Source organism: Solanum tuberosum, unplaced genomic scaffold (genome assembly GCF_000226075.1).
Source record: "Solanum tuberosum cultivar DM 1-3 516 R44 unplaced genomic scaffold, SolTub_3.0 scf00060, whole genome shotgun sequence".
Classification (NCBI taxonomy): domain Eukaryota; kingdom Viridiplantae; phylum Streptophyta; class Magnoliopsida; order Solanales; family Solanaceae; genus Solanum; species Solanum tuberosum.
Genome location: NW_006238985.1, coordinates 1,703,702 through 1,714,586, shown reverse-complemented (window position 1 = coordinate 1,714,586; position 10,885 = coordinate 1,703,702). Strand labels below are relative to the sequence as shown.

General features: G+C 35.0%; 2 protein-coding genes across 4 annotated transcripts in view; one reads left to right on the top strand and one right to left on the bottom strand.

The window, feature by feature from the left end:
- Positions 1-4,779, top strand: part of LOC102593770 (polygalacturonase At1g48100-like) — a 9,212-nt gene extending 4,433 nt beyond the window's left edge. Inside the window, exons 2-7 of one of the 2 annotated variants that reach the window (XM_015307568.1) lie at positions 744-1,105; positions 1,195-1,362; positions 1,604-1,648; positions 1,723-1,930; positions 2,014-2,095; positions 2,351-4,779. In XM_015307568.1, coding sequence (XP_015163054.1) covers positions 744-1,105; positions 1,195-1,362; positions 1,604-1,648; positions 1,723-1,930; positions 2,014-2,095; positions 2,351-2,852 — 1,367 coding nt within the window. In that variant the 3' untranslated portion in view covers positions 2,853-4,779. Of the gene's footprint in view, positions 1-154; positions 1,106-1,194; positions 1,363-1,603; positions 1,649-1,722; positions 1,931-2,013; positions 2,096-2,350 lie in introns of those variants that run through there. The other variant, XM_006344746.2, reaches the window with a different exon arrangement.
- On the bottom strand, positions 2,751-9,285 carry LOC102593443 (pyrrolidone-carboxylate peptidase). 2 transcript variants are annotated; one of them, XM_015307569.1, is made up of 5 exons: positions 9,170-9,285; positions 8,324-8,611; positions 6,826-6,930; positions 6,686-6,733; positions 2,751-2,798 (listed from the first exon to the last, which is right to left on the bottom strand). In XM_015307569.1, the coding sequence occupies exons 2-5, from the start codon at positions 8,588-8,590 to the stop codon at positions 2,766-2,768; spliced, it is 453 nt and encodes a 150-aa protein (XP_015163055.1). In that variant the 5' UTR covers positions 8,591-8,611; positions 9,170-9,285; the 3' UTR covers positions 2,751-2,765. The 2 variants fall into 2 exon arrangements, with proteins under 2 accessions (XP_015163055.1, XP_006344806.1); XM_006344744.2 differs by lacking the exon at positions 2,751-2,798 and adding an exon at positions 4,515-5,027 and having other exon boundaries at positions 9,170-9,281.
- Positions 9,286-10,885: the final 1,600 nt, after the last annotated feature.

Sequence of the window (10,885 nt, the reverse complement as noted above, 5' to 3'; positions counted from 1 at the left end):
CCACCCACCCACCCCAACACTGGCTCTCGTTTCTTGATCAGATTTAATTTTTATATACTGACAGTAACTATATAAAAAAAAATATACTATAATAACCTGTCTTATTTTTAAAGTTTGTAATCCCTCTCGATTGTGTAGAACTTTTTTATACTATAAACGTATGGAAGTTAAATTCTTATGGACACCCTCCGATCCATTTATCGTGAACCAGAAAAACCATTGTGTAAATGGAATAGGGCGGTTTTGATATGATTAAAATAATGCCGACCATGCAAAAGAACCATTCTTCCACTAAGAAGCACTTACTATAAAATGGAATATTTCACTTTGAGAACTTGTAAGTAACATAATTGAACTACTTGCATAGTCTTTCAACTTGTTTACAAGTGCTTGCTTTTTAGTTGGTGGTCACATAAACAACTTCATTTGTTGTTGTTTTTTTGACTTCCAAGAACGTGGGTGCCTTGCCTTATATCCTTCTAACTTCTGAAAAACCTACTGATAATGACAAAAATAAGCATGATCTTTTTAGTCTAGTGAAAATTGACATTTTATTTTTCTATATAGGATTAGTGAGGGGTCTAGTAAAACAAGTAGCCAAATTGTGTTACTTCACTTCCCTTTAAGTTCTATAAATACTCTGTTTTAGTTAACAAGCTATACTAGCTGGACACAAATTATGGAATTCACTAGATTTTGCTTCTTGGTTTTTTCTGTTTTCTTGATTTACAATGTTTGTTCAGTTCATGGTAGGTTCTATGATTATCCCAAAGTGTCGCGTTTTCGTGCATTGTCACAAATATCAATGCCACCTTCCCCTGCTCCTGCTCCTGCCCCTGCCCCTGCCCCTTCCCCTGCACCTAAGGATGATCCAACAATTGACAATGTGAAGAATTCATCAAATGATTATGCAGCAGGCATTTTCAATGTGTTGTCTTATGGGGCTGTTGGTGATGGTGTGATCGACGATACACAAGCATTTAAGATGGCTTGGGATGCTGCTTGTCAAGTTGATTCAGCTATTCTACTGGTTCCAAAACACTATTCCTTTATGATCCAATCCACAATCTTCACTGGTCCTTGCAAAAGTGGGCTAATTTTTAAGGTAATGTGACAAACTATTTCAATTTTTTCATGTACTTGAAACGTTGTTCGATAATTGTGTGAAGTGACTAATTATGATTGATGGTGTAGGTTGAAGGAACCATTATGCCACCAGATGGACCTGATTCATGGCCAAAAAGTGTCAGTAAGAAACAATGGTTAGTCTTTTACAGAATTGATGGGATGTCAATGAAAGGTGGTGGACTCATAGATGGTAGAGGAGAAAAATGGTGGAATCTTCCTTGCAAACCACATAAAGTAATTTTCTTGATCCACTCGTAAAGTTGTTGTCATGTGACCAGGAGGTCACGGGTTCTACAGCCTCTTGCAGAAATGCAGGGTAAGGTTGCGTACAATAGACCCTTGTGGGTGGTCCGGCCCTTCCCTGAACCCCGCACATAGCGAGAGCTTTAGTGCACCGAACTGCCCTTTTTTATTTTACAAATTCGATTTAGGATCTTGAGTTTTGTATATAATGTAAAACACTTCAATGCAGCAGGGAATAAATGGAGCAACTCTACCTGGTCCTTGTGACAGCCCTGTGGTAAGTTCAAACACACATTGTTTTGTTTCTTTAGACCAAAAGACCATAAATCTAAAGTATGTTCAATTTTACAGGCTATAAGGTTCTTCATGAGCTCAAATTTGACAGTGCAAGGGCTTAAAATCAAGAACAGCCCACTGTTCCATTTCAGATTTGACAGTTGCCGCGATGTCCATGTTGACTCACTTTACATAAAAGCACCACCTCAGAGCCCCAATACTGATGGAATTCACATAGAGAATACCAATGATGTCACAATAAGAAACTCAATAATCTCCAATGGTAAAATCTCAAGTTCTTGGAAAGTAAGTTATAGAGGGTTCTTCGCGTATTCTCTTTCTGAGCACAACCATTTTATGTTGTAGGTGATGACTGTATTTCAATTGGAGCTGGTTGTTACAATGTTGATATAAGGAACATGACCTGTGGTCCAAGTCATGGAATAAGGTATATTCAAATGCTGCAATATCACACCATCTTTTTATGTCAAAAAAGTAACAAATCAATTTTGCACCACAAGCATAACCTTAAAAAAATGGCACATTAACTAACAAAACTGCCAGAGTGAAAGAGGTATGCCCTACCACTATACAAGAAAAAAAAACACTTTTAAGCCCATAACAAGATGTCTACTCTGTCTTTTTCCTCTTTCCCTTTTCCCAAATCTTGAATATAAAGACTCTGTCTTTGCATAATTTTCAGCATTGGCAGTCTAGGCATTCGCAATTCCCGGGCATGTGTATCCAACATTACAGTTCAAGATTCAACTATTAAGTATTCAGACAATGGTGTTAGGATCAAGACATGGCAAGGAGGATTTGGGACAGTATCCAACATTAATTTCAACAACATTAGAATGGAAAGTGTCCGAAATCCGATAATTTTAGATCAATATTACTGCAACACAAAGAGCTGTGCAAATCAAACTTCAGCAGTGTACATATCTGATGTGATTTATTCAAACATAAAGGGTACTTATGATGTGAGAAGTCCACCAATGCATTTGGCTTGTAGTAACAGTGTCCCTTGCACAAATTTGACTTTTTTGGATGTGGAGTTATATCCTGCTCAAGGACAAAAAATCTTGGAACCATTTTGTTGGAATGCTTATGGAGCTCTAATGACTCTTACAATTCCACCAGTTTTTTGCCTGTTGGAAGGCACACCTCAGTCATTACCAAGTAATGATCTTGATCAATGCTGATAGATGATTTGCTAAGAATAGAAACTTGTAAAAGATGGAGTAATTAATAGTATGTATTAAAGTTTTAGCTCTACTAGTATTGTTGCAGAGGGGACTAAAACTTAAGTGTAAGCATGTATCTCTTTGTTAATGATATAAAAGTATATTTTAAACCATGGTATACTATGCTTTGTCAGTTTTAGAATATCTTCTGCTTTCCTTTTGATTTAACTTGCATACACACACTGATAGTGTAAATAACTTTCAAGTATCAACTTGTCATATAAGCCCAGACTCTTCACTTTTGATGCCGCACCCGTGTCGGATTCTCCAAGAATATACTATTTTGGCGAATCCAACACACACCCCTTGACATTTTTGAAGAGTCCGAGCAACATAGAGCCCAGTACACAAAGCATCCCAAGTTAGCAAGGTTAGGGGAAGGGTCGCAACCCAAAGGGTGTACGGCAAACATTAGTGGAAGTAGATTTCACATGCTCGTAAAAAGGTAAAAAGTAACATTGAAAATAACGTAGGTTACCTTCTATATATCATGATAAATTACACTAGTAGTGTAAATAAGTTGAATCAAAAGGACGATATCAAACTCAATGGTTGTACGAAAATAGGTTTGGCAATCCCTTTTACCTTTTTGAATTTTCTAAATTTAGTACTAATTACAGTAGCAGGTAGGTTAATCGTACACATAGGTTAACTCGAGATGTCCCTATAACTAGAAAATCTCTGGAGTAAAAGACGCACAACAGCTTTTTCCTTTAGGTAAAACATGCAGCCAAATACTAGTGATTCTAATTAGTGACGATATCCTTTTGTGGTCCCAACTAATCTAAAATGTGCGAGTTTATAATATTCCTAAAAATTTGAAAAAATCACGACTTCTATTAAGGTAAAAGAAATTTCTATCTCTCCCTACACAAATACTCGATGATAGTTGTTCAACATCATCATCTACTCAAGTTATTAATTATTACAGAGGAGGGCGAATGGAAGGGCTAGAATGACATTAAATTAAAGAAGATCCAATAATTAAGAGTATGACATGATTAATGTAATAGTGGGAGTGGCAGAGCTGACAGCACTATAGTCTATAAATGGAAAAAATTGAGGTCCCAACATAGCAAATGGAGGAAGGCGGCGCTACAACCTACAATTCACCCATTTTCAATTTCTCAAACACGATATATATATATAGCACACAAGTAAAATGTAGTACGCAATTCTTTTAACTTAGCTGTAGGGGCGTGCTAAATAAAGTAGTGGCCGGTGCACGGGGAACCTATGTCATGAATTCTTCTACTCTATTTCCTAGTAACTACAAATGATTTTATTTTTTTAATTTTTTCGTTTCTTTGAAGGTCACGTGCTTGATTATACTATGTCATGAATTCTTCTATTTTGTTTTCTTTCACAGAAAAACCCGGAAAGTATGCATAAGTTGTAATTCTCTCCTTTTGTGTTGAAGGTAGCTAAGTCTTGAACTTTGAACTCCGCGGGCAAAACTTCAAGTTTATGAGTTTTGACCTTGAAGGGTCGCCCATGAACCAAGTGGGAGTCAAAAGTTCAAGACCACGCATTTTCAAGGTCATTGGGTGTAATTTTCTGCCCAATTTTGTTACTATGATCAGCCAAAAGAACAGAAAGACACTAATGCAAGAACATAAATTGAAGGACAAGTTCCTATCATGTCCATTACTTTGAAAAGAAGATACAGAAAGCTGTAAGTTTGCTCGCACATAAGCATGAAACATCTCCAAATCAACGAGATTAACCACCCAAGGAATGTTGACGAAGATACATGTACACACCAAATGCATTTGCCATTCACTAAAAGTTCACCGTTTATTAAAGCATTACATTTATATCCAGATCAACCTTCTTCTGCATACACAGCATAAATAACAAGGCAAATACACTTCCGGACACAGAAGTCAAGGACTAGTATAAAGAGGCGAGTAGCTCCAGCAAAGAAGCAGCAAATTGCATTTGTGTCTCCTCGTCTATGGTTAGGAAGAGGGGCACGTGTACAAATAGTGATCGGACACCATTCTGCTCTGCAAAACGCAAGGAATGGTAGTATACATAATTGCATACAAACCGGCCTGCATCATCAGAGGTCATTACTTCATATCCCATCTTTGCCAATACCTTGGTCATTTCCTCCACCGGAAGAGAAGTCTAGACAAAGAGAGAACACAGTATAAGGAGAAGTGGTAAGACACCTATAGGTGCAAAGACAAACGAAAATAAATTCTTCCTGGATCAGAAGTTACAGGAAGCATCTATTTCCAGTCAGTTCGATCTGCAGAAAGATTAGATGCTAGTACAAACTCCCCACTCCAGAAACTAGATGTTCAGAGAAATCGGTGAGATCCTCCTACAGGAAAGAATTTCCACAGTGTGCTCTTCTCTTTCCCCATTTCTAAAACTACCTGTTCGTCGGACATCTTTGAATAGAGATACTACCACGTGGTCCAAGATTAGGCTTTAACCTTATTTATCAAAAAGAAAACAAAAAAGAAGTGGAGAAACCTAAGTTGATTTCCCTTCCTTTAGCTACTAAGATTTTCCGTTTGCTAAGTTTGAAAAGTCCAAAGAGCACCGACTAGACATGGAGCTTGGATACGGTTTCCCGATCGGAGATCCATGAATCACAGACCATCCGTGCTTAGGCAGATAGGGAAAATGAAAGAAGTGATTATGCAGGGATCACTTGAATCAAATAAAGGTATGGAAATGAAAAAATATCAAGGGGTCATCACTTATATATAAGATGGAGAAATTAGTGTTAGCTTGGATGGCAACTCCAACTATTCAAGATAGGAAATATATTTCCAACAAGCATTACACCACTTCGTTATTCATCAGCTCCTCCCTCCTCAAGGAAGTCACAAAAGTGACTTGGATAGTACGAAGCAAAGCAAAAGTGAAATAATTTAGAAGGCCATGTTTATTGGTGTTGGTAACAGACTAACAGTTCACAATGTCATAATCCCTGGAAACTAGAATATTTTTCAGTAAAAATAAATGAATAAAAATCTTTAAAAAGTTCATGAGCTCGGAATTTTAAGAGAAGAAATTGGATTTAAATTGTATATCATAAAATGAAGAATCAATAACCCTCGCACCATAGGTCCCTATCTTTCCGTCCGGTCCTAGTGCATTTAAAGGTTTATGAAGAACATGACCAGAAAAGGAAAGAGAACCTTTGAGGCTGGAATATTAAGCATTTAACTCAAGGTTTAGCATGCATAAGCATGGACGGTGAACCAACAATCTTGAGCTTCCAAAAAGCTTATGACTTTGCCTTTACAAATTATTTCCTCAGCCCAGTGCTCTGTGTCTATTTCCAGCATAGGATGCCCAGAATTGTCTTTTGTCTTTCTACAATTAGTTATACCTAAGCACTTCTATCTTCCGAACTAACTAATTTTTTAGATCATTATTTATAAGGGGATCATTCCCTAGTAGGGTCATACATTACTTTTACTTCTCAAACAAGTGGAAGTTCATCATCAATACTTCATACAAAGGAACTAAGGAAGTAAACAATCAATTTCTCTGGTCTTGCCCTCCTGCTCCCCTTTTGGAAACCAAGACAAAGTGTTAACTCAAAAAATGGTGTCTAAAATTCAATGAAGTGTTAAACCAAACACCCTTCAACTTTTAAAATATGGAGTATAAACTTCAATGAAGTATGAACTAATGCATAAAATGGTTTCATATAAGTACCAACCATATTTGGTTGACTTCAAAGTTGGGTAACAAGATAAACATTAAATTTTAATAACCATTCTACAGAAATCATGAGAGATGGATGCAAGAAATCATAATACCTCTCGTTTACGTGAAATTGCCCCATCTGCAGGAACAATAGGGACTTTCTGCAAGTAACAGGATAAAAATCTTGAGTTCAGTTGATGAACTGAACAAACTGAAACAGGACAAATGAAAACTGGAAGGTCTTTTAACTAACCTGAGGCTTCCATCCCATCTCATCTGGACAACGGAAAGTAGCTTCATTGACAGCCTGATTCTCTATGGCAAACATTGTGGCACCACTATTAACTCCAAAATGTACCTGGATGAAATTACCACGAATTAGATTTATCTTGGTATATGAAGTACAAATATTGGGCATCAAATTGACTGTTGACAGAGAACTCGCAACAAAGACTCTAGAGCATAACCACAATATTCTCTAGCCACTTGAACACCATAAACTCCATTCCCTCCTCATGTCATCATGGAGTGGTACTCCACGCAACTATGTTAAGTCATATGTGCTCTGTATTCTAGATCTCAGAGGAATTAAAAAGTTTAGTGGTATTCTCTATACAAGAATATGTCACTCAGCAATTTCAACGAAAAATGGACAACATTTCCCCTCACAAGTCACAAGTATAAAAGATAAAGGCACGACGAAAGAATTAGGTCATTTGGTTGTAAACAAATAAACAACTCTCTCTCTTTGTTTAGCTTTATCCCTCCCCTTTTCCCCCATTTGCTACCTTTATCCCTCCCTTTTATCTCTCTTCTCTTAACACCTGAATACAATCCTGATTTTATAAATGATTCAATAACTGTACTAAGTCTATGAAACAAACCCATTTTGTTAAGGTAAATTTGTGAAACATTCTAATTTCTAGCAACATATTTTTGGTAAAGGTAACATTTCTAGCAGCATATTTAAGTACACTTTTACAGGATTGGGTCCAGAACAGGATTTGGATTTCATCTCAGATAATCCCAAAAGCCTAGAGTATATATAAGGTGCCGCCTACACATCATAGCATGCGTCAAATTTCTGAAAAACGGAAGTATAGCGGTTTTCAGGATTAAAAAATTAATTTAATGACCATTTCGTCAGCAAATGGATCCTTCCACAAATACAAAAGCAGTAGCACCCTGCATCATTCAAAGATGATCAATTTGTATGAACTATGATCCAAAACTTCCATATCGGACACGACAAAAGTAGAAGTGTGATATTTCCAAGATAAAACCAACCACATCTAAATTAAAGGTCATACATTTCGTAATAGGAGAAAAGGAACACTAATTGTGTCATGATACGACATGGTCCTGTCAGATTCCATAAAGAAAAATTTCCATCTTTATGTCATATTAAGGTCCAATAGAATTAACAGCCATGTGACCTTTTTTTTTTTTAGAGAAAGGTAACAGTTAGTCTATATATATATCACAGGTATACTACATCAGAAAATGTAATCCCCCTTCAAAAGTGTTGTAGTTACATAAGGTCCTATTTTCTAAGTTACAACCAATGTATAAGCTGCATAAATAGCTTCTGTTTACACTTAACACCAAAAATAATACAGAGCTACACAATTTTAAAATGGCCATGTGACCATTTTCTAACTTAAAGAAATAAAAAACCTATCATTTCCTCATTTGGACACTAGAACAAAGTTAAGCATGAAAGGTAAAAAGAAGCCAAGTGAGCAACTAACCCAAATAACTCTCCTGGAATTAGATGACTCCGAGTCACCACCCTTTAAACCAGCTTGCAGTGTCTGATACAAGGGAACTAGGGCTCCCTGGCCTGCAGTATCAAGGATGCTGCAACTCCCAAGGATCAGCCCTTTGGGCATACCCCTTTTCTTCATATAATCTTTAAGATTACTTACAATGGTTTCTGTTGGATTTTCAGCAACTCCATGAAATTTCTTGAAACCAGTCACATGTACGATCACAGGTGAAGGCCCTTCGGACCCCATCTATCCCCTAGTCAGACGAAACTGAAAAAAATTCAAAGCATCAAAAATAGATTCACTTTCTAATTAAACACCTGCATAAAACAAAACTATGAACCAAAAACCTAAAAAGATTTCATTGCAAGATTGTAAACCATAAATTCCCATCACAGCCACCACGGATCAGTGTCCAATTATGACAATCTTTCTGTCTCAAACTGATTTAAAAGTAGAAATTTTGCACCAACAGTAATCAATGAAGAAGAACAAAGCAAAACTTCAAACTATAGCATGTCAAAAAGGGATAAAAGAACAAAAAATAGACATTTGTGAAAACGATGTTGATAACAATTAAAGCTCAAAACTTTGATCCAAAATCAAACAAGAACCCAGGTTAGAATCTTCCCAATTCTTGTAAACATGAATGATTTCACAGACCAAGTTACCCCAAATTCATCACTAATAAGTCAAAGTCATGATTATAAACACAAAAAAAAACTAAACCCCAGTTGAAAATAACGAGAGATCATATGGATCAGAACCCCATAAATCATCAAGACTAAAAAGCAGAAAACTTAGAATTGAAAACATAAATTTTGTTACCTGAAAGCTGAAAGAGAGAGAGCCAAACGAATAAAGGACTGAAGCAAGTGGTCTTATCTGATCAAAAGGTGATTATAATGGTAGAAGACTACTGATTGGGATTCTTCCTTATTGATGAGTAAAATTTTGGAATATTATTAAAAAAAAAAATCGGATAAAGAACGTGGTAGTGGTGGGTCGTTATCATATAAAACAAGAAGTCATATTATTATAAAATACGTTTTACGTAATTATTGTGATGACTTTGTTGTATGTTTGTTTTGCCTTCTTGACTTGCAAATTGCAATAATCTCACCTCTGAAATAATTGCCTTTACTTTAACCTCTCTTCTTTTTTTTTCTTTTCTTGATTTAACTTTTATAACAAATTAGTACTTAATGGTTAAGAAATGATTGATATCAAATTATCTAAATAATACTCCAATTATAACTAGTTGGCTGTATAAGTTATAATTTATAGTATAAAGATTCTTGAGATTTGCTTAGGATGAAGGGAAGTAAATATGAAAAAGTAAAATTTAAGTCGGTGTTTGATCATAAATTTAGTTAAAATTTTAAAATTTATTGAAAAATAATTTTTAAAATTTAAAATTATGTTTGAACATGTATTTTACTTAAAAGGAACTTAAAATTTTAATAGTGACAGTAAAATTTCACCCAACAATTAATTAAATTTCATTAATTAAAAAAACTATGATCAAATGTAATCAAGTTACTATAACTTCCTTTTCACCCGCTTTCCTCCCTAAAAAATAAAAATAAAGAATGGAAAGGAGATACATTTCTTTATTTTTACTTAATTATTTTGCCGTGAAACAAACCTATGCGCTATTACCATATGATTTCCATTTAAAAAAAAAAAAGGAATTAAGTTCTGATTTTCTTTTTATTACATAGTTATAGAGGATAATATATACGACCCACCCTATATATTATGGAGTGTCAATCGACAGTACTTCGTTGAAATTTTTTAGTATTAAATATATTTAAAAATCTAAAAAAAATAGAAATATTCCTATAAATAACGTTAATAACACTGCTTGAACAATTGAGTTTCTTGGCTCGTTGATTTGCAACGCGAATGTAATGGTCATTATTCAAACTTCCAACTATTTATAATCAAATTAAGCTAAATTAAACTAGTTGCACTATAATATTTAGTACTTAGTACTATCTCCAATGAGGCTATTATCAATACATTTCAAAATATGATTGGTCAAAGAATTCGATTCTCTCAACCCTTATACATACATGATATATGTCACAACGTCTCTTCTACAAGGAGTGCTTAGATTGATTTATTTTCTATATTATTTTTAGTGATGAGAGATATGTTTTGAACAAGCTTATCAGTTATCACATTAAAAAATTACGTTCCTTAATAGTGTGCTCGTATCCGTACAATTTAAAATGAAACTGAAGTCTTCATGAGAAAAGTCTTGCTACCCAACAACTATAGTGAGAATAGTAACATTATAATACATACAAGATGACGTTTTTGGTTACTAATATTAGCCACAAATCTCTTGAGGTAATTGAGTCTTATCTTAATTGACAAGTATTTCTAGTATTTTAGTCTAGTTGGTAGGGACATGCACTATATTGACAGGTGGACTCAATCCTCTTCGATTTTAAATAGGTGCAATAGCACCCAACAATTTTTTTCATTCCAACATGATCTATTGTAAGTGATAAATTAGATATATATAATGTATAA

Excerpts from the sequence above, each read along its gene's own strand:
- LOC102593443 (XM_006344744.2), bottom strand. The coding sequence starts at position 8,590 with ATGGGGTCCGAAGGGCCTTCACCTGTGATCGTACATGTGACTGGTTTC. Across the intron at positions 6,931-8,323 it reads ATTCCAGGAGAGTTATTTGG|GTACATTTTGGAGTTAATAG; the intron begins GTTAGTTGCTCA and ends AATTTCATCCAG. Across the intron at positions 6,734-6,825 it reads AGATGGGATGGAAGCCTCAG|AAAGTCCCTATTGTTCCTGC; the intron begins GTTAGTTAAAAG and ends TGTTACTTGCAG.